Below are 25,407 nucleotides of genomic sequence, written 5' to 3'. Positions count from 1 at the left end.
GGACCGCTTTGACCAACAACTGTATTGGGTGAGAATCATTCACAAAAAAGAGAGCTTAGTTTGGTGTCAAGATATGGCCAGTAGAGTTTCCCTCTCCCTCATTATTTGGAGACTTCTTTAGGATTGCCTTCATATATTACAGGAAGTTTCCTCTGCATTGCACTGGGTTCTGTTCAGGAAGTCTGTTCAAGAGCCTATGTGCTCAAGGCTATTCCCCACTTTCTCTTCTGCCAGGTTTGATGTATCTGGTTTTATGTTTAGGTCTTTGATCCATTTGGAGTTGAGCTTTTTGCAGGGTGATAGGTATGAATCTATTTTCATTCTTCTACATGCAGCCATCCAGTTTGACAGCCCCATCCTTTGAAGATGTTCTGTATATTTTTTCAGTGTGTATTTCTGCATTGTTTATCATAAACACATCTTCATAGATGTGTGGGTTTTTGTCCAGGTCTTCCATTTGTTTTTACTGACCAAAGTGTCTGTTTTTATACCAATACCATGCTGTTTTTAATACTATAGCTTTGTAGCTTAACTTGAGATCAGGAATGGTAAGACTTACTGTCATTCTGTTACTATTCAGGATTTTTAGTTCTGGTGGGATTTGTGTTTCCATATAAAGTTGTGAATTGTCCTTTCAAGGTCTGTGAAGAATTGTGTTTTATTATTTTGATGGGGATTGCATTGCATTTGTAGATTGCTTCTGATAAGATGGTAATTTTTACTGTGTTAATCCTACAAAACCATGAGCATGGGAGATCTTTCCATCTTCTATTATATTCTTCAATTTGTTTCTTCAAAGACTTGACGTTTTTATCATAGCAGTCTTTCACTTACCTTGTTAGAGTTTCCCACAAGACATTTGGTATTGTTTGAGGCTATTGTGAATGGTGCTGTTCCTCTGATTTCTTTCTCAGTGTGTTTGTCATTTGTATACAGGAGGACTGCTGATTTTCTGATTGTATATCCTGCTCCTTTGCTGCTGTGTTATTCAGCTGTAAGTGTTCCCTGGTGGAATTTTTAGGGTCACTTATGTACACTATCACATCTTCTGCAAATAAAGGCCATTTGACATCTTCCTTTCCAATTGGTATCCCCTTGATCTTATTCAGTTGCCTTATTGCTCTAGCTAAGACTTCAAGTACTATATTGAATAGGTATTGGAAGAGTAGATAATCTGTAAGTCATAAAGATAATCGAAGTTCTTTTCCTAGTGTTTCACTTGCCATTAAGTTAGACATGGTCAAATCCAAAAATTAACAGATTTGACATCTTCATTTATTGGTAACTTTCATGGTCTTTAGAGTGCCTGCTCCAAGACCACATCAAGGGTATGCAAAATAATCTATGATATTAATGAGAACTAAACTTTTCTATTTGAGGGGTAAGGAAGGAACACACCCATTTTTTGCTAACTTTCTTTATTCCTCCATCTTGAAAATTTCTTTCTTACCTAGTTTGTATATATATATATATACAGAAAGCCCTGGATAATATATGAGTTACATTTTGAGGGTCACATTGCATTTTTTGAGAATACAATAAGAAGCAGAGCCATTCTGATAACACACGTGAAATCACAGGGTCTCTAGGACTTGGAATGTTGTGCTGACCGACCAGGCAGCCAGCATGGCTGGGAATGACTGTCAGCCAAGATCCCTGGTGAGCAGGCAGAAGGCCTGTAGTGCTCAGGTGCTCCCCAGTTTCTGGAGGGACAGTGACCTTAAAATCACCCCAGGACCTAAACATAAATAGTTAGTTGGTTGAACTTTTACTCTTGCCTCATAAAACTTAGATTAGGAGTTCGTGCATCTAGGAGTCAGATGCTGAGACAATTTCTGCAGGGAGTTATGTCTTTAATGTTATCAGCCAGAGTTGAGCTACTGGGGAACTGGCACCAAAGTTGCTTTATGCCTGACCTTGGTTCAAACAAGACACCTGGGAATCTGTCCTTTTACAGTTTATTTGCAGGCGGCAAATAGTCTACTTTGAATTTGCTCTGAGGTCTTAAATCAGCTAATTGTGTAAAAACCTGTCTTTGTAGCTGAGAATATTATTTTCCTATGTCACCCTGAGCTATGAAAAATATCCTGGTATTATTTTCATTCATAAATATTATACAGCTTAAGAAGAAATTATCTTTAGACAGTCTACAGAACAAATAACCATAAGGTTGAGATGTAATCATGAGATTACAGGTACACATTAGATGAAAATGCACGGTAATAGGGAGATTCCACAGCTGTTTTTGCACATGTGACATTACAGACAGAAGCAACCAGTTTTCAGAGTCAATGGCCCCATAAACCTTGCTTGAAACAGGTTCCTCCTTCAGAGAGTTATTCATCTGCTAGGTTGACATCTGAATTATTTGTCATCTGCTATAATATGCCATGGACAATGGCAGATAACATTACAGTATTTTCACTGATTGTCCTCATATTCAGTGATCATTAGTGATATTTACTTGTTTACCAGCTTTTATTTTTGTGAACAAGACTGTGCTGACTGTTCTTAAATACCTTTTTGTTCTGTAATCTCACCAGCAAGAAGTTGAGTTGTTGGGTCATATACCTGGGCACATGTCACACTCATTCACATCCCACACACTTAGTCACACATACACACACACACACACACACACACACACACACACACACACACACACACAGAGAGAGAGAGAGAGAGAGAGAACCATCACTACCTTCAGTCTCACACACAACACACTAATTCACACACCATGCTTAGACACATACAAACACATATGTGGTCATGCAGGGCTGTTGATAAAGAGCTTGTAAACAGCACAACCACACATCTAAAATAAAAACAACCCTATGACCTTGTTTATGTCTATCCTTCTCACACTCTGGAGGATCTGGATGGAGAGTTCAAGGTTTTTGCTGGTACCCGATGGAGACCTTGGAAACAAAGGCTGTTTTCTCTAGTAATGGGTTAATCAACTGACTTTTTCAAATTGTTGTTTTCACACTGTAGGGGTTTGTTTAATGACAAGAGCTAGGGGAGTACTTGAAGCAGAGTTCTTTTGATGTTGTGTTTCTGGATCCTTTTGATGTATGTGACTTAACTGCTGCCAAGTACTTTTCACTCCCGTCTGTGGTCTTCACCAGAGTAGTATTTTGCCACTATCTTGGAGAAGGTGCCCGGTGCCCCACTCCTGTTCCTTACATTCCTAGACTTCCCTCTGGCTTCTTTGATGTTATGACTTTCAATGAAAGACTGCTCAACCAACTTATCCACTTGGGGGAGCAATTATTTTGCCCCTGTATTCTCAAAACACCCATAGAATTTGCCTCTGAAGTTCTCCAAATACCTATCACAGTGTATGATCTCTTCAGTCACACATCCATTTGGTTGTTACACACAGACTTTGTTTTGGACTATCCCAGATCTGTGATGCCCAACATGATCTTTGTTGGAGGAATCAACTGCTGCCAGGGAAAGACACTGGCTTAGGTATGTTCTCTCTCCTTCAGAACATGAAGAATAAGCTGATCATAAACTGTTAATCAAAGCTTTCCTTACTGAACTGTGAGTTGTCATGTTTGAAGTTTCTTCCTGGTCTTGTGCCATTCATTTGGTGATGCATTACTGCATTTTATAAATCTGTGCTTTTTGATATGTGTGCATGTATGGTTGATACTCTAGCATATAATCTCCAAGATGCATTTTAGTATTGTTTTGGGGAAAATGAAAAAAAAATTAAGAAATGAAACATTTCCTTTTGCTGTTTGCATGCCCTATCCTGTTGACAACACTATGAAAAGTTTTGTATTTCTCAGTTTGTGGTGGGGATATTATTTTATAAATAATATGTATAGTAATATAAATTGTAACAATTTCATTAAAGTAAAAGCTAGCATTAGTCTGGACATAAGGTTCTTTACTTTCATTTTATGTTCTCTAGTAACTGATAGCTGCCTTTTCATTTCAGTAGAAAATGTTACAGCTTCTCTCTTAAAATATATTTTTTATTTTGTGTTTGATAATCTCATACATGCATACAATTCATTTTGATCAAATCCACCCCTCCCAACTCCATCCTTTCCAACTCCTCATACTCTTATACCACCACTGTGTTGTTTTAGACGTATCTTTTCCTTTTTAACCAAATAATATTGATAGATATTTAGCTCCAGCTTGGAATAATCATCCCAGTCCTTTAAAGAGAGAGCATTTCTTAATCCTGCTATTATCTCAGCAGCACAGTGACCCAGGAGCAGGGTGACTGGGTCTGGGGATGCACACACCACATTTTAGTGCATGTGGCTAATTGCTTTCAAACCATTTGATCATCTGTTTATGAGAGTTCTCATTTTTCCATGTCTTCTTCTGCTATGGATATTGTCCAACTTTTAAGGTTTTGTTGATTTTGAGGGTGAAAAATTCTTATTATAGATAAGGTTCTTTTCTTTAAAAATAATACTTCAACAGTTGAGTCCAGTCTCTTTCCTCCATGTGGAATTCCCCATTGGCTCCAGTAACAATCAATATGGTTGCCTTCCAGTGAATTCCATCTTTCAACCTTCAAAATATTTTTCAAACTTGCAAAAGTGCTACAATGTTTTGCAATAACTGGGCTGGCATCTTGCAGAACAGTCTCATTGTAGTTTATCATATTGCTCTCACATGGTGGTGTGGAACCTGTTCCTCTACACTGGAAGTGAGTGTACATTGTACTAGCACATGTCATAGGAGGTGTTGTATACTTGGGACAGTCTTAGTCTCATTAGAAGATGCCCTGATGCAGGTGTTTCATTTTCAGTGATTCTGAGATTGATCTGGTAATGAGAAACATCACCAGGTGTTTTTTTTCCTTCTCAGCATTCCTGAAGAAACAATGACACACAACACCAGGCATGCATCAACTGGACAAGTGTTAGCCTCTGAGCTCTTATCCTTGATGTAGTTGCCAAAGCTCCGTTCACATCCTGCCTGTCTTTCCTGCTCGTCACTATACATCTGTGTCCCAGCCATGCTGCCTTTTCCCTGTAAGAGGATTTTTCTGTCCCGCCAGCTAGATCCCAAATCATGACATGGAGACTTATTATTAATTATAAAAACTCAGCTGATAGCTTAGGCTTGTTTCTAACTAGCTCTTAAAACTTAACCCATTTCTATTAATTTATGTGCTGCCATGTGACTCATAGCTTGTTACCTCATCTCCTACATGTCATGTTTCCTCTGCATCTGGCTGGCAACTCCCTTCTTCTTGCCAGCGTCTTCTCTGCCCCCAAAATCTTGCCTAGCTATTGGCTGTTCAGCTTTTTATTAAACCAATCAGTGGCAAATCTTCGCAGTGTACAAAAAAATTATTCCACAATATTTCCCAGTCTCTCAAGCCACCACAGTCCACTTTTCCTTGGGGTCTTTCTGACTCCTGTTTCCTCTGTGAAATCCTCTTTCTCCCACAAACATTTTTCCAAAACTCACTTATCATTTGATTCTGGTTCTAATGATATACCTTTGGGAAACTTTCCAAGACCCCCTGAGAAGGCCACCCCTTCAAACCACATGGTTCCCTGGAGACATATTTTAACGTTTGTATCACAATCATAGCTAATGAATTCATCCACTAATCTCCCCCACAGTGTCTACACTCCCCACGTTTTTAACTCCCTCATGCAGGAACCACAGTTGGCTTCATACTGCCACATCTCCAGAACCTGCCTGGAACTTGGAACACACTTGCTGGATGAATGCAAATGGTCGGCATAGGAGGCTGTGCCTAAGGGTTTGTCCTCAGAAGGCTCCGTAGAGAGGAAGGCTCATGGTCTAAGTTAGATTCTGGGGCCACCAGACTTGGTATTCTTGTGATGAATCCAAAGGGACTTGCCAGACAAGATGCATGGACATGTGGACAGAAGTCTGAATTATTTGCTAATTGCTTATTCATAATTCAGTTCTATTTCTATGGGCTTTCAGTGTCAGTAAGGAGCAGTGGGGTTCCCACAGTGTGTGGATGATTAAGTTAGGTCTGACAGAGTCAGTAGGGTGACTTGAGGTATGTTTGAAGGTCATTAACAGTTTGAGAAGATGGTTTCTAGAGCCACCCAGTACTGATTCCCTATGTCACCCATATCTGAAACTTGCATATCTGTAAGAAGCTTTCAGAACATCCTGCTGAATCCAGATGAAATTCCAACACAAAAAAACTGTCTACAATACAGCAATGAATCCCTGGTAGCCCTGGTCAGATGGACAGTGCCTTGTCTAACACAGCTGTTTCCCACCTCCATGGTGTTAATGGGAATAACCACACATCCAGGCCTCTTCAGAATGGTTTGAGTAGATGTCACGCTTAACCTCATGTTGGGAGCTTTCCATGAACAATTGTATTCAGATAGGTGAATTGTTCTCTTATGGAGAATTTGCAAATTAGATATAACAAAACATAACATGTATTGGGCGAGAACCATGTTCTCAGTGTTATCCTAAGCAATTGTATGCAGGACAGCAAAATTAAGACACCCATTTTGCATATGATGAAACTGAATAAATTGCCCCAAATTACAACTCCTTGTAGTATAGTTGCCTAGTATAATGCTTCCATCTTTGTTCTTGTTTGTGTTGCCCAGGATTACGTAGGACCAATGGGCTCTTTTGCAATTAAAACAAATATATGGATTGCTGTTCCATGTCTGTGAAGAAAGCCTTTGGTGCATTTATAGGCAGCACATTGAATCTGTGTATCACTCGAGTACTATGGACACTGCAGCAATATCAATTCGTATAATCGAAAGCACAGGCTATCTTTTTTGTTTCCATGTTTGTAGCCTCTTTAGGATTTTTTTCAGTGTTTTTTAATATTCAAGGTGTAGACTTTTTATCTCTTTGATTAAATTTATTCCTAAGTATCTTCTTGGGAAGGGGTGTAATTACTATAAATGGAATTTTCTCTGAATTATTTTTTTGTGTAGTTTGCAGTTAGTGTGAAGGACACTACTGCTATTTAGTGGCTGACCTTGTGTCTTGTATTATTACTGTCTTCCTTCATTGGTTCTAGCACGTTTCTCTTTCTGGTGGTGGAATGTGTGGGGATTTCTGTATTATGAAATCAGCAAACACTGACAGTTTCAGTTCTTCTTTCTATGGGATGCTGTGCTTATTTCTCTTACCTAATGTATTTGGCAACAGCTTCTAATATTATATTGGCCGGAAAGGGGAAGAATGAGCATTCTTACTCTTTTTGAGATCTTAGGGGGAAAAATTCCATGTCTTGTGATATAGATGCTGTCTTAGTTAAGGTTTCTATTGCTATGATAAAATATGATGACCAAAACAACTTGTGGAGGAAAGAGTTTCTTTCAGCTTACATCACCGAAGAAGTCAGGGCAGGAACCTGGAGGTGGGAGCTGATGCAGAAGCCGTGGAAGGATGCTGCTTCCAAGCTTGCTCCTCATGGCTTGCTCAGTCTGCTTTCTCATAGCTCCCAGGACCACAAGTGCAGGATGGCACTGCCTTCCATGGTCCCCAGAGTAATTCTAGATAGGCACAGAACTACTACCGCTCTGCTAGTTGCTTTCTAATTTTGGAGACAATACCTTCATTGTTCCTAATTTCTTGCTGCCTCTGTTTTGCTTTGCCATTTTTAGATTTGAGTTTGAGTATTTTGTGGTGTGTTTAATTCCCAGCTTATTTTAGGTACACGTTATTCATGGCTTTATAGTTTATCCCTGATAAGAGGAGTAAATCTGCTGCACACTCCATCTTGACAGACCTAGAGCGTTGTAAATGCAGACATTTCGCCTTTACCATTAGGGTTTGTGATGTGCAATAATCAGTTTGTAGCCTTCTCAGGTTAAAGAACATTATCACCTTTCATCAGGTCTAGTGGTGAATTCCCCAAGCATTTGTTTATGTGAGTTTTATTCTTCATTGTTCACTGTTTTTCAGGCCAGATCATTGTGCAGCCTAGGTTGAGCTAAAACTGAGCACTAGAATTATAGACATGTGCCACCACACCTTGGCTCTCTCAATCGTTTATAAAAAAATAACTTGCTAGATAAAATATTCTTGGCTAATATGCTCCCCTCCCAATACCTTGAATACATCTTTCTGTTCTCTCCTGGGCTGTGGGGAATGTCCTGAGAAGTCTGCTAACAGTGAGTAGTGTTCATACTCTTTTGTGTGTGTTTTGTTTTCACAGTCTTAGTCATTGCTCTATTGCTGTGAAGAGGAACCATGATGAAGGCAACTCTTATAAAAGGAAGCTTTTAATTGAGTGCTTGTAGTTTCAGAGTTTAGTCCATCATCATCATGGTGAGGAGCATGGCAGCAGGCGTGGCAGACATGGTGCTGAAGAAGTAGTTGAGAGGTACATCCTGATTCACAGATAATAGATAGATAGATAGATAGATAGATAGATAGATAGATAGATAGATAGATAGATAGATAGTAGGTAGATAGATAGGCAGGCAGGCAGACAGACAGACAGACAGATAGAGACTGGACCTAGCATGGTCTTTTGAAAACCTCAAAGACCACCCCCAGTGACATACTTCCTTCAACAAGGCCACACCCCCTAGTCCTTCTCGAACAGTTCTACTCCCTGGTGACTAAGCAATCAAATATATGAGCCTATGCATGCTATTCTTCTTCAAACTACCACATACCTCTTCTTGTTCTCAGGATCGCTCACTATCTTCAGAGTGTGCCTTGGTGTATTTGGTTCAGGTGAACATGTTTCCTTTTTTTTTTTCTTTCTTCAACACCTGTCATATGGCAGATTGGTCTCTTGGGAAAGTCCTGCCGTTCCTGTAGAGATGTCTCATCCTCTTGCTCTGTATCTAGACAGCTTCAGCTACTCCGTACTTCAGTTTGCTGATCCTCTGCTTGGGCAAACCTGCCGGTAAAGTACTTGTCGTCTGACTTCCTGGTGTCTGTTGCACGGCTTCTGCCTTTTGCCTGCTGTCATTCAATGTTGCTTCCTCTATTCTGACAGTTTGTTGAACATTTTCATGACTCTTGTTCTGAATTCTTGTCATTTCATGGATCTCGATTTCTCCGGTGCCCCCATTACAGTTTTATTAGTTTCCTTCAGGTGTGTCACAGGTCTTTGATTTTTTATAATATCCATGTCCTTGTGCTGAAAAAAAAAAAAAAAAAACCTGCTGCTTTGAACTCCTCCCGACACATATTCTTTGGCAGCAACAGACCTTTGCTGTTCATTCTAGTCTGTAACTCTGGAAGGGCCACTGTACTCCCTGAGCAAGAAGGGCTTCTTGTGAACTTCCTAGTAGACTAAGATGCATGCTGCTTCCATGATGATGCTGGGTGGGGCTGCTGGAGGCTTTGCTGTTAGATGGTGCTGCCTGGAGGTTGCTACCATGTGGAACTGCTGCCTAGGCACTGTCACAACTTCTGTTTAATCTGTTTTCAAGATCTAGTCCTTGGCCGGTCGATGTCATTGTTTAAGATCTTGGGCATGGCTGAAGGCTCAACTCAAGAGTTCAGCAGAGTTGCCGCTCAATAAATGTGGGGCCAGAGGCTACCTTCTTATAAATGTGTAATTGAAAAAAAAAACCTTTTCATCAAGTAGGAGATGTGGTATAGACTTTTGCCTGAGTTGAATGGCTTTGAGCTCCTGAGGTGTATCTACTGTGCGTCCATGAAGTGTGAGGAGTGGGGGTCTCTCTGCCTGTGCAGGACCATTTGGTGTCTTTTTGACTGAAGGGAACTTCTGATTGACTTTCCTGATTAAGCATGAATATGCCCTTTGGGTCTCTGAGATCTATAGGATCAACAGATTTCCTGTCTGCCCAGGAACATTAATCAGGGGTTTTAGCTGAATAGAACAGATGCCTTATAATGCTTCTGGAGTGGAGCAGGACTAGTTACTACTAGGTAACCGAACTGATAGGACAAATATATGGGGGTTTATTACATTGGCTTACATAGTACAGTCCCAGTAATCTAATAATGGCTGTCTTTACACTGGAGAGCCCGAGAACTTGGTTAAGTCTCAGCCCATGAGGTTGTGTACCTAACAAGTCTTCAGGTGGCATTGAAGTCCTAGAAGATCTATCCCTGGTGAGCCACTGGTCTTCAGTCCATGTTGGAAGCCTGGTGAAGCTGAGTTCTGATAGCAGGAAAGGAATGTAGTGGCATTGGCAGCAACAGGATAAACTGTTCGGAGGGTCATGAAGGCAACAAGGCAAAAGGCAAAACCTCCCCCCCCCGGGACTCCTTTACCTGGACTGCCACTGGAAGGTGCCACCATGTTCAAGGTGCATCTTCCCATTCCAAATAGCCTGATGAAGAAGAGCCTTCACAACTATGGCCAGCAGCTTAGTTCTTGGATGGTTCGAGATCTGATCGTGTTGACAAGTAGGAAGAACCATCATAGCCATCCTCCACACTCTTCTAAAGTAGACAGGGAGACCTCTCCTTGTCTATGCAGAGAAGTCAGACTACACTCTGAGAAGGAGTAGAAACACAGAAGTATAATAAGTGACTTGGATGTCTTCCTATGCCTATGAAGGTGACCCGGCTGGTTTTGTAGATGGGCTGGGATTTAGCTGTTATCTCTGGACAGGTTCCATAGCTGGCAGGGATAAGGTGCCATGGTGATCCATGTACAGGTAACTAAGACCTTCACTTCCTTTCTGTCATTCTCTTTCACCCTATGTGGCATGATCATGCCCTTTCTCCTAGTGACTCCCAAGCCCCAGAGATATCTCTAGGGGCAGCCCTCCTAGGAACTCTGATAACACTAGGGACTTTGTATTATGAGTGCCAACTTACTTCTCTGCCAGTAGGTCTGTGCTCAGGGTAAATGATCTCTTTATCAGCGTTGCCCTGATTGGGGAACAGGGGTTGGGTGGCATGACCTGAGTAAGACAATTGTCCTTTCTTTCTTATTTGAATTTCATTAAGTTCTGGGAACCACTCGTGCCGATTGGACTTGTTTTCAGTTGTTAAGCTTTCAAAATGAGGTCCTGGAGAGTTGTTAGTTTATTTTTCTGGGGGAGGAGTAGAGCCTGAATCTTCCCATACCAAAGTCATATAGATTATCACCTTAGCCATTTTGCTTTCTTTTAGACAGGGTCTATTATGTAGCTCCAGCTGTCCTGGGACTCACTGTGTCCACCAGCCTGGCCTTGAACTCACAGAGATCCACCTGCCTCTGTCTCCCTAGTACAGTGATTAAAGGCATGGCACCCTAGCTATTTTTAATCTTCAAAGATGATCACCTGAGTGTTCTCCAGTCACCAAGAAAAATAGTTGACTCAGTAAATATCTATTCACAGTGACATTTAAGGTAAAAGGGGACCATGTTGTGGTACTAACAAGGATCATGCCTCTGGCTGGCTATAAAATTCCTCGCTAAATGTGCCTCAGTGTATTACCTGACATATGTCATTGAGTTACCATGAAAGTATATAGAAAACTTGCATAATACGGTTGAGTCTAAAAAAAAAAAAACCCACTTTTTGTTCTTCTCTGAACAAACCATAGTTGGGTACTGTGCAAATAGGATGAACACATAAGGAAATCACATGCCCTGACTATAAGGAATGCTCAAGGGAATGTGGGACAAAAATACATAGACCCTTTGGGGAAACCCACAGCAGAGGTCCCGACCTCTCTTTAGAATATGTGACTGTCCCTGCATTGAACATGTGAAAGGGAAATGTGAAAGAGGTGGCAGTCACATGCCATCAAGTCCCTGGAGTGGTCCATAAGATAGTTGCCTATCTCATTTTAGCAATCCACAGCTCCCAGGGAGTTCAGGGGTGGAACAAGAATTCTACGGCACATGCACCAAGACAAGCAGCATTGCTCATCTGGCAGAGTTGTTTCTAACCACTGACCGGGTGGGACCAGGCTAAGGACCCTTCCCCTAGGCCTTGGAAGCAGACGCAGCAAATCCTTTTGGAACATAGTCTGGTGCCCTAAAGGAAGTGTCCAGGTTTTCCTTTGAGACCAATTCTAGAAATGTAAGGGTCTTTGAAGCTTGCTTCCTTTTGTGAAACCCTTTGGACTCCTCAGGGTCAAGCACATTTCTTCACAACTATTTCTAAACTCATGTTGTGTGATTCTGCCCAAGGAAAAGCTCACAAACCCTTCTTATCTGGAAAACAAACAAGTAGGTATCTCGATCATGGCTCGATTGTTATTGTTCTTAAAAGGCAGTCATTGTCAGGGAGTGTGCTTTCTTACACGCCCTCCTCAAGACGGTGGCTTTCTGGCTTACTCTCCCTAAAGTAGGAGAGCTCAGAGTCATAGTCATAGGCCCTGAATTGCCTTGGACGGTGCTTCTCCCATGGCTTCTGCAGTTTTGATGACCTCCTTTCTTCTCTGTGTGTGTCTGCTGCAGACCTCTGGCTTTGCCCAGGCAGGCAGGCTGCTGGTGGTGCCCATGGATGGGAGCCACTGGTTCACCATGCGGATGGTTGTGGAGAAACTCATCCACAGGGGGCATCAGGTGGTGGTAGTCGTGCCAGAGGTGAGTTGGCAACTGGGAAAATCACTGAATATTACAATGAAAACTTACTCCGTTTCTTACACTCTGGAAGATTTGAACCACCATTTCAAGTTTTTTGCTCACAATCAATGGAAAACTCAAGAAGTAGGAATGTTTTCTCTGCTAAAGAACTCAGGCAAAGGTTTCTTTGAAATATTGTTCTCACACTGTAGGAGTTTGTTTAACGACAAGAAGTTAGTGGAGTACTTGAAGCAGAGTTCTTTTGATGCTGTGTTTCTGGATCCTTTCGATGTGTGTGGCTTAACTGTGGCCAAGTACTTTTCCCTCCCGTCCGTGGTCTCCAGTAGGGGAATATTTTGTCACTATCTTGAAGAGGGTGCCCAGTGCCCCAGCCCTCCTTCTTATGTTCCCAGAATTCTCTCAAAACTCACAGACACCATGACTTTCACAGAGAGAGTGTGGAACTTTCTCACTTATGTGAAGGAGCGTGCATTTTGCCCCTATTTTTTCAAAACTGCTACAGACATTGCCTCTGAAATTCTCCAGACCCCAGTGACTATGGATGACCTCTTCAGCCAGGTGGCCATTTGGTTGTTCCACACAGATTTTGTGTTGAATTTCCCCAGACCTGTGATGCCCAACATGGTCTTTGTTGGAGGGATCAACTGTCACCAGGGAAGGCCACTTTCCAAGGTATGTTGTCTCTCCTTTAGCACACGAAGAGAGAGCTGGCTTTGGACAACAAAATGATTCCTTGCTGAGCTGTGGGTTGTCATTTACACTTGTCATTTTTGGTTTTATTTTGCTCCAACAGTCCTTGACATTCACACAATCGTGCAGCAGTGCACCTTGTTACCTTGCTTACTGACAGGTGTGTGCACCGCTGACGCTCTTAGAACCACCAGGGTGCATTTGTTATTGTTTTTTGAGACAGAGTGAGAAACACAGTAAGAAATGAAGCTTCATTTTGTTCATTCTTGTATTCTACCTCTTTTTAAAAAGGCTCAGTTTCGGGGAATTGCTTCACAAATAGTATGTGTAATTCTAAACATTCAGAACGATTTTCTTAAAATAAGCCCCAGCGTCAGCCTGGATGTAAGGTCTTCATCTTCCTTTTTCACCTTCCAGCAAGTGATCGGCCTCACAACAGTAAATTTATCATATTCTCTTACAAATTATTTTTAAATTTTTTTATTTGAGACTCTCATATATGTATAAAATGTACTTTGACCAAATCCACCCCTTCTCTCTCTTCTCCAACTTCTCCCATACCCTGGAATGACAAGTGGGTTGTTTTAAATGTCCTTCTAACCCACAAATATTGGTAGATATTTAATTCTAGATGGGGCCAGTCATCCTCAGCCCTTTCTTTCTTTCTTTTTTCTTTTCTCTTTTTTTTTGTTTTTAATATAAGTGTTCTCTGTGCACCCCCGGAACTCACTCTATAAGCCAGGCTGCCTTCTGCCTGCCTCTGCCTCTGCCAGTGCTGGGACTAAAGGTGTGTGCCACCACAGCCTGTTCCTTAGTCCTTTCTTAGACACAGAGCGTGTCCTAATCCTGCTCTTTGTCTCAGCAGCACAGTGAGAGACTCGGAGCAGAGTGCCTAGGTCTAGGTGTGCACACACCACAGTTCAGTGCATTTGGATAATTGCTTTCCGATCTCTGAGCGACTTCATCATTCGGTCAGCTGTATGTGAGAGTTCTCATTTTCCATGCCCTCTTCTGCTCTGGATCTTGTCCAGCTTTTAAACTTTTGTCAGTTTTGGTGATGAAAAATTCTGTGTAGCTGTTTCAATGTTCTCTATCTGTTTCGGTAGGCAGTTGGGCGATTTACATTTCCTCCTTGGTACATTACACATTGGCATCCGTTTCCCATCTTTCCCATTGCTACCAACCTCTAGAGTTCAGAAATATTAACACTTAGCCATTCAAATATGTGCTCACTTTTTTACTTAGGTGTTTATCTTTAAATTTTTATGAGTAAGGTGTTTTGTCTTTATGTATGGGTATCATATGCATGCAGTCCCCATAAGGCACCAGAAGAGGGCATCAGATACCCGGAACTGGAATTACACACTGGGAACTGAACTTGGGTCCTCTGGAAAAGCAGCCAATCCTCCTAACAGCTGAGTCTCCTCTCTGGCTCTATGGCTGTTTATCTTTTAATTGACATGGTTTTTGTTTTGGGTCGCCCAAATTGGTTAACTTTTCCCTTCACTTTCAATGTTAGCTTTTTCTTTGAAACTTTCTGAATTTTAACACATACTGCTGTTTCCAAGACTTAAATATCAGAATGTTTACACCATCTCCTATGTGAGCATTTTAAATTCCTCTAAGGTTGACAATATTTTTCTGAGAACTTGACCCTACACAGTGTAGGCATCTAAGTTTAGTTGCTGCTGAGCGGTGACTGCGGTTCACTGACACTATTTGAGGAGGACTTTACTCTTCATTGACAGACTTCCATCTTGGTCAGGCTTTCGTTTTCCATGTTTATTTCTGCCTGCTTCCAGCCTCTCAGCTCTGCCACACCCCTAGGCAGCCCTGTATTTCCATTGATGGTCTCTGCAGTAAGTTTTATTATAGATCTCACGCTTACTGATTTCCAAATTGTGTTGGTGATGCCCATGATATATTCTCCCTCAAAACTTAAAGACTGTGTTGTTGGAGCTGGAGAGACAGCTCAGCAGTTGAGAGCTGGTGCTGCTTTTGTAGAGGCCCCAGGGTTAGCGCCCAGCACCCATGTCACACTGCTCACAACCACCTTTAGCTTCAGCTTCAGGAAGCTAACTCCTGATTCCGGCCTCTGTGGGAACCGTCACACACCTGCACACACACCCGTACAGACACACTGGTACTCATAACTAAAATAAACCCTTGAAAATTGTTGTTGTGAAGCTCCACAAATCAAAACAGACGTTGGAGAAATACTGGTATGTTTCTGATAGTGTCTTATTAGTCAGGAAGATGCATTCCATTTTACATATTTAGATTTTATTTTATCCCCATTATAACATTTTGTTCTTAAAAATTGTCCATTATGGACAAATTTTTATCTTCATCCTTAAAATTTATTTCTAGGTTTTTATTATTTTAAAGCTATGGTGTACAGGTTAGTTTATTTTGGTTTTGAAGTGGTTATTGGTAGTTGAAGCATACATTTGTCCTTTTATGTTCTATCTGGCCGTGTTACTAAGTTTCTTTATTAGTTCAGAAGATTTATCAGGTACATATAACATGCAAAGGACCCTGCCATTATTATACTTAGTTTATATATTTAGTTTCTCTTTTGGACTATGTACCTCTGTCCTGGTTGATTGTGTCAACTTGATATCACAAGTTATCTGAGGAGAGGGACCCACAATTGAGAAACTACTGTCCCAAGATTGGCCTGTAAGCAAGCATGGGGTGCATTTTCTTAATCAGTGATTACTGTGGGAGGGCTCAGGTCATGGGAGGCGGTGCCAGCCCTAGGCTGGTGGTTCTGGGTTGTGTCAGAAAGTAGGCTGAGCAAGTCATGAGGAGCAAGCCTGTAAACAGTATTCGTGCATGGCTTTTGTTTCAGTTCCTGCCAGGAGTTCCTACCCTGCCTTCCCTCAATGAGGTAGTGTGACCTAGGAGTGAAAAGCTGAAATAAATCCTTTCCTCCCCAAGATGCTTTTGGTCATGGTGTTTTATTACACCCTCATAAAGCCTAACTAAGACAGCCTGTAAGACTTTGGACTGTAGTGCGGCTGTAAGCTGTTTCAATTAGGATTCAAGTGAACTCAGGTCAAACACTCTGTTTCTTTGTGTATGTTTTATAACAGTGAACCTGTGTGTTTTAATTCTTATACTGGCTGATTCAGAATTTCAAAAGACTTTGTTCATCTTTAAAACAATAATAGGACAGAATATCAAGAATAACAAGATATACATATGAATTCATTTGTGTAAAATGTGTATAGCACTTTATCAAGTAAAACATATGCATTCCATTTAACAATATAGTTTCCAAAACTCTTACCAGAATTAAAAATATGCTGAATATTAAAATACTTAAGATAATCACAAACTTTTCAAATTCTTATGATTATTTAAAATAATTTATGGGGCTGGAGCCATGACTCAGTAGCTAGAATATTGGCTGCTTTTCAGAGGACCCAGGTTTAATTCCCAGCAACCACATCACAGTTTATAACAGTAACTCCGGTCCCAGGAAGTTCTGGTTTCCATGGGCACTGCATACATGAGGTCCACATATATATATATATGGAGGTAAAACACACATAACATAAATAATAATTTTCAAAAAATCAAATAAATACATAAAATAATGTGTGATATACCTGATTTTTTTTAAAAAAATAAATGAACTTTGTTATTTAAAAATACTTGCGAATAAATAAAAACATCTTGTACCAAGATTAACCAGACCCAAAGTCTATACAGCTCACCAAACTTCTACCTAGTTAGAGCAACAATTCTGAATGGATGCTGTGCTGAACACTAAAGACTTGATAATGAGGTGGTATTTTTCTCACATACCGGGGTGGAGTGTACTCGATGATGAATGAGAGATTTTCAAGTAATTCATGGGAAAGTGAGACAAGGTTGTTTCTGAAGATTAGAGACTGCAGGGTTAGGCCTTTCAAAATTAAGCTTTGCTTTCTTGTCTTGGCAAGATCAGGCAGGACGTGGGAATGGTTTCAAAAATGCAAATAGAAACTACAAGATGCTATCCACACCATCGTGAAGACGAAAAAACAAAACAAAACAAAACAAAACCCCCAAACCCAAACTAAAACAACAGGTAAAAATATCTTTAGAGTGTCCATGGAAATCAGACACTAATATAGGCTTGGTGGGAAATTAAAATGATACAGCCCTCTGAAGAGCCGCCTGATGGTTCTCAACAGGGAACACCAGAATTCCCTTATGAACTAGTAGTCTTTTTTTATTTTTTAATTTAAAAAGTTTTTTTTTCATTTTACATACCAACCACAGTTCCCCGCCCCCCTCTACCTGCTCCCCTCCCCTCCACCCCACCCCCTATCCACTCCTCAGAGTAAGGCCTCCCATGGGGAGTCAACAAAGTCTGGCATATCAAGTTGAGGCAGGACCAAGCCCCTCCTCTCTGCATCAAGGCTGAGCAAGGTTTCCCTCCATAGGGAATGAGCTCCAAAAGCCAGTTCAAGCACTAGGGATAAATCCTGGTCCCACTGTCAGGAGCCCCACCAACTGCCCAAGCAACACAACTGTTGCCCACAATCAGAGGGCCTAGTTTGATCCTATGCAGGTTCCCCAGCTGTCAGTCCAGAGTCCATGAGCTCCCACTAGCTTGGGTCAGCTGTCTCTGTGGATTTCACCCTCATGATCTTGACCCCCCTTGCTCCTATAAACTCTCCTCCCTTTCTTCGACTGGCCTCCAGGAGCTCAGCCTAGTGCTTGGCTATGGATCTTCGCATCTGCTTCCATCAGTTACTGGATAAAGGTTCTATGATGATAATTATGAAAGTCATCAATCTGATTACAGGGGAAGGTCATTTCAGGTACCCTCTCCACTATTGCTTGGAGTCTTAGCTGAGGTCATCCTTGTGGGTACTTGGGAATTTCACCAGCACCAGGTTTCTCCCTAACCCCATAATGGCTCCCTCTATCAAGATCTCTTTCAAATAACCCAATTAAAAATGGGGTACAGAACTAAACAGAGAATTCACAACAGAAGAATCTCAAATGACTGAAAGACATTTAAGGAATTGCTCAACATCCTTAGCTGCCAGGGAAATGCAAATCAAAATGACTCTGAGATTCCATCAAAAACACTGCTGACAGCTTATGTTGGAGAGAATGTGGAACAAGGGGAGCACTCCTCCACTGCTGGTGGGAGTGCAAACTTGCACAGCCACTTCAGAAATCAGTATGGCAGTTTCTCAGAAAATTGTGAATCAATCTACCTCAAGACCCAGCTATATCACTCTTGGCATATACCCAAAGGATGTACAATTATACCACAAGGACACTTGCTCAACTATGTTCATAGCAGCATTATTCATAATAGCCAGAACCAGAAAACAACCTAGATACCCCTCAATGGAAGAATGGATAAAGAAAATGGAGTACATTTTCACAGTGGAGTATTATGGTAAAAAAACAAAAACAAAAACAATGACATCATGAAATTTGCAGGCAAATGGATGGAACTAGAAGAAAACCATCCTGAGTGAGGTAACCCAGACCCAGAAAGACAAATACAGTATGTACTTAATCATAAGTGGATATTAGATATAAAGCAAAGAATAGCCAGGCTACAAACCACAACCCCAGAGAAGCTAGGTAACAAGGAGGACTCTAAGAGGGACATGCATGGAACACCCTAGGAAGAGGAAATAGATAAAACCTCCTGGGTAAACTGGGAGCTCGAGAATGGGGGGTGGGTGGAGGTGGGAGGGTTAGGGGGTAGGAAGTGGGGGTGTGGAGGGAATGTACACTGAAAGGACCAATTCCTAAGAAAAACCTGCATGAGGTTGTCAGCACCATTCACAGCAACCACAAGGTGGAGACAACCAAGCAGATGCAGCAGTGACATGGGAGACAAATCATAGATCTGTGCAGAAGGTCCCTGGATAACTGAGAAGGCTCGCATCAGAGCTCTCAGCCTCTCCATAGAATATGCAACTGTCTACAACATCGGGATGTTGGAACTGGGATGATGGTCAACTTCCTTTTAGTCCCTGGAGTGGTCTGTGAAGATGGTTGTCACTCTTACATCAGCAATTCAGAGGACACACAGTGTTTGGAAGTGGAACAAGAATTCTACGGCACATGCACGAAGACAAGCAGCATTGCTCATCTGGCAGAGTTGTTTCTAACCACTGACTGGGTGGGACCAGGCTAAGGACCCTTCCCCTAGACTTTGGAACCAGTGGCAGCAAATCCCTTTGGAGCACAGTCTCGTGCTCTAAAGAAAGTGTCCAGATTTTGCTTTGAGACCAATTCTAGAAATGTAAGATTCTTTGAAACTTTGCTTCCTTTTGTGAAAACTTTTGGACTCCTCAGGATCAAGTATATTTCTTCACGACTATTTCTAAACTCACATTGCCTGATTCTGTCCAAGAAATAGATCACACACCCTTCTTATCTGGGGAGCAAACAAGTACATCTCATAATAATGTTAGGTCATTTACTACTGTTCTCCCAAGTAAATCATTGTCCGGGATTTTGTTTCTTAATGGTGTGAGTACACGCCCTCCTGAGGAGGCAGATTTAACTCACTCACACTTCCTGCTTTGTTAGAAGAGCTCAGAGTCTCCCACAGCTGGATTGCTTCAGGCTCTGCTTCTGCTTCTCCCATGGCTCCTGCAGATCTCCCAGCCTCCCTTCCTCTGTGTGTGTGTCTGCTGCTGGCCTCTGGCTTTGCCCAGGCAGGCAGGCTGCTGGTGGTGCCCATGGATGGGAGCCACTGGTTCACCATGCAGTCGGTTGTGGAGAAACTCATCCACAAAGGACATGAGGTGGTGGTAGTTGTGCCAGAGGTGAGTTGGCAGCTGGGAAAATCCCTGAATATGACAGTGAAGACGTATTCAATTTCTCACACCCTAGAGGATTTAAACCAAGAGTTCAAGGTTTTTATTGATGTTCAATGGAAAGGTGCAGCAGAGGGACTGGTTCCTCTAATAATGAGTCCAGCCCGAAGTTTCTTTGAATTACTGTTTTCACATTGTAGAGATTTGTTTAACGACAAGAAGTTAGTGGAGTACTTGAAGCAGAGTTCTTTTGATGCTGTGTTTCTGGATCCTTTCGATGTGTGTGGCTTAACTGTGGCCAAGTACTTTTCACTCCCGTCTGTGGTCTTTGGCAGGGGAGTATTTTGTCACTATCTTGAAGAGGGTGCCCAGTGCCCCAGCCCTCCTTCTTATGTTCCCAGACTTCTCTTGAAATTCACAGACACCATGACTTTCACAGAGAGAGTGTGGAACTACCTCTCCTACATGGGAGAGCGTGCATTTTGCCACCATTTTTTCAAAATTGCTACAGACATTGCCTCTGAAGTTCTCCAGACCCCGGTGACTATGAATGACCTCGTCAGTCAAGTGTCCATTTGGTTGTTACGCACTGACTTTATGTTGGAGGTCCCCAGACCTGTGATGCCCAACATGGTCTTTGTTGGCGGGATCAACTGCCACCAGGGAAAGCCGATTTCCAAGGTATGTTATCTCTCCTTTAGCACATGAAGAGAGGTGTTGTGGAATATTATTTTAACTAGGCAAAGATGTGTTACATTTGTTTCTGCTGCAGAATATTACTTTAACTATGTGAAGCTGAGTAAAAGAAACAAGAAAAAACCCCATCTCTGTGAAGTTTGTTACATTTGTTTCTGCTGCCTTTGTTAACAATGTAAGGATGTGTTACATTTGTTTATGCTGTATTTGTTTAATTATGTAAAGATGTGTTGCATTTCTTTCACCTTGCCTGCCTAAGGCACCTGATTGGTCTAATAAAGAGCTGAACGGCCAATAGTTAGGCAGGAGGGGGATAGGCAGGGCTGGCAGGCAGAGAGAATAAATAGGAGGAGAAAAATCTATGTGAGAGAAGTTAGAAGAACAGAGAATGAGGGAGGAAGAGAGGGAGACACCTGGGGCCAGAATTCAGGCAGCTGCCAGCCAGCCATGGAGACAGGAAGAAAGTAAGATATACAGAAAGAGAGAGTGGGGGGAGGGAGGGAGGGAGGGAGGAAGGAAGGAAGGAAGGAAGGAAGGAAGGAAGGAAGGAAGGAAGGAAGGAAGGCCGGGAGGCCTGACTTTGGACAATGAAGTTGTTCTTTACTGAGCTGTGGTTTGCCATTTCCATTTGTCATTTTTCAGTCTCTTTGCTCCAACTAATTCTTTTGACCATTCACACACAGTTGTGCAGTTGTGTAATGTATAAACAGTGCTTCTTGATTTGTGTGTACATCCGTGACGTTCTTGTACATAATCACCAACCTGCATTGTTTTTGAAACAGAGTGAAAAACACAGTAAGAAATGAAGCTTCATTTTGCTCATTCCTGTACTCTACCTCTTCTTTTAAAAAGTGCCCCTAAGAGTTTTGTATGTTTCTTAGTTTTGAGGAATTATTTCACAAATAGTATGTGTAGTTCTAAACATTCAGAACTATTTTCTTAAAATAAGATCCAGTGTCAGTCTGGACATAAGATTCTTCATCTTCATTTTTCACCTTTCAGTAAATGATAGCCATCTTCTAATACTTGAACATTTAATGTTATTTTTGTTATATATATGAATATATATATATATTCATATATATATATATATATAGAGAGAGAGAGAGAGAGAGAGAGAATCTCATAAATGCGTACAATATAGTTTGATCAATCCACCTTCCACTCTGTGTTCTCCACCTCCCCCTACACCTTTTCACCACAGTGTGTTGTTTCAGATGTACCTCTGTCTTTTTAACCATCTAATATTGATAGACGTTTACTTCCAGGACTAGTCATCCTTAGTCCCTTCTTAAACTCTGAGCATTTCCTAATTCTGCTCTCCTCTCAGGAGCGCAGAACCTCAGTAGCAGCATTTTATTAATTTTGAACATGAAAAATTCTGCGTATCCGCTTCAGTCTTCAGCGCCTGCTTCCCTGGCCGGTTGAGTCCTTTGCATTCCCTCTGTGGCGAATAGCACACTCACATCTGGTAACCAGCATTACCAGCTACCCTCCTCCGCAGTTCAGGAATAGTAACACACAACCTTTCAAATATGTGCTCTTTTTTTTTTTCTTCACTGTTTTTGTTTGTGGGAGTCCAAATTGGTTAACTTTCTCCTTTGCTTTAAATGGTAACTTTTTCTTAAAATTTTCAAGACTTCAACATGTTTTGTTTTGTTTTGTTCTGTTTTTTGAATCTCAAATATCTGAGTGTTTTCACTATCTTATGTATGAATGTTTTTAATTCCTGTAACAGTGATAATTTTTCTGGATCAACTTTTTTTTTTGCTTACATTTTTAATCGAGACAGAATTATATTATTATCCCTTTCCTTTCCCTCCCTCCAACCCCATCCATACCTCCACTCTCAAATTGATAGCCTCTTGTTCTTGATTATTATTGTTGTGTGTGTGTGTGTGTGTGTGTGTGTGTGTGTGTGTGTGTGTGTTTCACGAATATACAAATAGAGCCTGCTGAGTCTGTTTTCATTGTGTGTATATGGTTTCAGGGCTGACCACTTTGTATTGGACAACCAATAAAGGTCTCATGCCTGGGAGAGGCTAACTCTCCCGCTCTCAGTAGTCATTAGTTGCCTGTAGTTCTTTGTCTAGCAGTAGGACCCTGTGAAAATTTCCTTTCCACATTAGCCTGTCCATTGATATTGCCGTTGCTCCGATTTCATTTACGACAGACAGACTGTTTCACAGCAGACTTCCTGGTATTCTGACTCTTACAGTCTTGGTGGGCCCTCTTTCACAATGTTCTTTGAGTGGTAAATGAAAGACTGTGATGCAGATATATCCATTGAGGGAAGAGTTGTTTCACTGTCTGTGGTGTGTGCGCTCATGCATGCATGCATGTGTGTGCTCAGGCTAAGGATCCTCCCCTCACACTTTGGAAACAGCGGCAGAATTTCCTTTTTGAGCAAAGAGTGTGGTAGTCTGAAGAAATCGCACCCATTTTGCTTTGAAACCAGTTCCAGAAATGCAAGCTTTTTTCAAAACTCACTTTCCTCTACTTTTGGGATACTTGTGGAGTCACACACATTTCTTCATAGCTATTTGTAAATTACCCGATGACACATTGCACACCTCTGTCCAGGGCTAAAGGTTTTAAGCTTTCTTGATCAGGTAAACATACAATTGGCATCCCAATGAAGACTGCTCATTTGTTATTGCTCTTATTGGTTACCCACTGTCAGAGAGCGTGCCTTGACAGATGTGCAGTGAGTGCATGCCCTCCACAGGGGAAAGTTTGTCCCTGTACTCTTCCTCCCCCGACACCCCTTGCCCTATGCCCCCATAAATCAGAGTGGCAAAGACCCAGAAGCTGGATTCCCCTGGGCTCTGCTTCTCCTATGGCTCCTGCAGATTTTCCAGCTTCCTTTCCTCTGTGTGTGTGTCTGCTGCTGGCCTCTGGCTTTGCCCAGGCAGGCAGGCTGCTGGTGGTGCCCATGGATGGGAGCCACTGGTTCACCATGCAGATGGTTGTGGAGAAACTCATCCACAGAGAGTGGTGGTAATCATGTCAGAGGTGAGTTAGCACATGGACCAATCATTGAATTTTATGATAAAGTCCTATTCAATTTCTCACACTCTGGGGGATTTGGACCACAAATTCAAGATTTTATTGACAAGGGAAGACACAGGAAAGATAGTAGACTTTCTCTATTAATGAGTCCAGTGAATGGTATTTTTGAATTTTTTTTTGCACTGAAGAATTTGTTTCATGACAAGAAGTTAGTGAGTACTTAAAGCAGAGTTCATTTGCTGCTCTGTTTCTAGATCCTTTTGATAAGTATGGTGTGATTGCTGCCTAGGATTTTTCACTCCCATCCATGGTCTTTAACAGGGGAATATTTTGCCGCCATCTTAAAGAGGGTGCTCAATGACCCAGTCCTATTTCTTATGTCCCCAGAGCTCTTTTGAGATTCACAGACACTGTGACTTTCAAAGAATGAGTGGAGAACCTCTCTACTACATGGGGGAATGTACTTTGCCCTTGGTTTTTCAAAACTGTCTCAGATACCTGTCACAGTGCATGATCTCTTCAGCCAAGTGTCGGTTTGGTTGTGCACGTAGATTTAGTATCGGAGTTCCCCAAACTTGTAATGCCCAACATAGTCTTCATTGGTGGAGTCAGCTGCCATCAGGGAAGGCCACTGCCTAAGGTATATTATCTCTCCTTCATGAAGAATGAGCTGGATGGTTAGGGCTACAGCTTCCTCATGAGTACTTGCCTAGTATGTGTGAGGCCCTGAGCTTAATCTCCAGTAACCCTACTGTGCTGGCTAGTTTTATATCAACTTGATGTAAGCTAGAATCAGTTGGGGAAAGGAACTCTCAATTGGGAAAATGCCTTCATAAGATTTGCTTGTAGGCAAGTCTTTAGTGCATTTTCTTAATTAGAGATTGATTTAGGAGGGCCCAGTTCATTGTCCTTGGATAGGTGGTCCTGGGGTGTATAAGAAACAGGCTGAGCAAGCCATGAGGAGCAAGACAGTAAGCAGCACCCCTCCATGGCCTCTGCTTCAGTTCCTGCCTTCAGGTTCCTGCCCTGGCTTCCCTCAGTGATAGACTCATAAGCTGTAAGACAAAATAAACCCTTTCCTCCCCAAGTTGCTTTTGATCATGGTGTTTTAACACAACATTGGAAACCCCAAGACACCAGTGAATCAGGCTCTGGACATTGAGAAAGAAGAAATTTTTTATTCAACTGTATCTTCTCATTTACATTCACTGAAATTAGGATTTCTGGTTCACTGAATCACTTCATGTCAGTTTTTTTTAATGTAAACCAGAAGATTTTATAAATCTGTCTTTACTGATGAACATATGTAGTCATCTATCATTTCTTGGCTTCCTTTCTTATTACTATTCTGAAAAAATAATAGCAAAAACCAGAATGAGATGAAAATTTCCTTGCTTGAATTATGAGTTATTCCATATGGGAGCAGTCTTAAGAGTGTTGTTCAAGACTTGCATGCTTGCACATGCCTAATGTAGATCATTGCACCTGAAATTAACATAGAATCCAGTGTCAGAGTTGGTTTAATGTTCTTTATTTTTCCTTTTTTATTTTCCAGTAAGTCCTAGACATTATTCCAGGCACTTCCTGACATTTCCCATTTAAATGATAAAAGTTTCTATTTTGGTGACATTACAGTGTTTCCACACACTTGCCTTATTCCCATAAGAAATAAGGTGGGTGGGTTGGGTGGTATACACACCTCTTCATTTTTAACGTGTTTGAGAAACTAATTTCAAATCTTCATAC

The 25,407-nt window shown here is 41.5% G+C and overlaps 2 protein-coding genes and 2 pseudogenes across 2 annotated transcripts in view; all 4 read left to right on the top strand.

Moving 5' to 3' along the window:
* Positions 1 to 2,830: 2,830 nt before the first annotated feature.
* On the top strand, positions 2,831 to 3,474 carry LOC128117435 (UDP-glucuronosyltransferase 1A8-like; annotated as a pseudogene).
* An 8,839-nt stretch (positions 3,475 to 12,313) lies between these two features.
* On the top strand, positions 12,314 to 14,349 carry LOC128117434 (UDP-glucuronosyltransferase 1A8-like). The gene is made up of 2 exons (XM_052749325.1): positions 12,314 to 13,141; positions 14,266 to 14,349. The coding sequence occupies exons 1-2, from the start codon at positions 12,383 to 12,385 to the stop codon at positions 14,347 to 14,349; spliced, it is 843 nt and encodes a 280-aa protein (XP_052605285.1). The 5' UTR covers positions 12,314 to 12,382.
* A 5,403-nt stretch (positions 14,350 to 19,752) lies between these two features.
* Positions 19,753 to 25,407, top strand: part of LOC128117924 (UDP-glucuronosyltransferase 1-6) — a 74,388-nt gene continuing 68,733 nt past the window's right edge. Inside the window, exon 1 of the mRNA XM_052750481.1 lies at positions 19,753 to 20,634. Within this exon, the coding sequence (XP_052606441.1) occupies positions 19,780 to 20,634 (855 nt within the window). The 5' untranslated portion in view covers positions 19,753 to 19,779. The remainder of the gene's footprint in view (positions 20,635 to 25,407) is intronic.
* On the top strand, positions 23,489 to 24,343 carry LOC128117997 (UDP-glucuronosyltransferase 1A7-like; annotated as a pseudogene).

This window comes from Peromyscus californicus, unplaced genomic scaffold, assembly GCF_007827085.1.
Source record: "Peromyscus californicus insignis strain IS unplaced genomic scaffold, ASM782708v3 Scaffold_21__1_contigs__length_65335640, whole genome shotgun sequence".
Classification (NCBI taxonomy): domain Eukaryota; kingdom Metazoa; phylum Chordata; class Mammalia; order Rodentia; family Cricetidae; genus Peromyscus; species Peromyscus californicus.
This window is presented reverse-complemented; position numbering and strand designations above follow the sequence as displayed.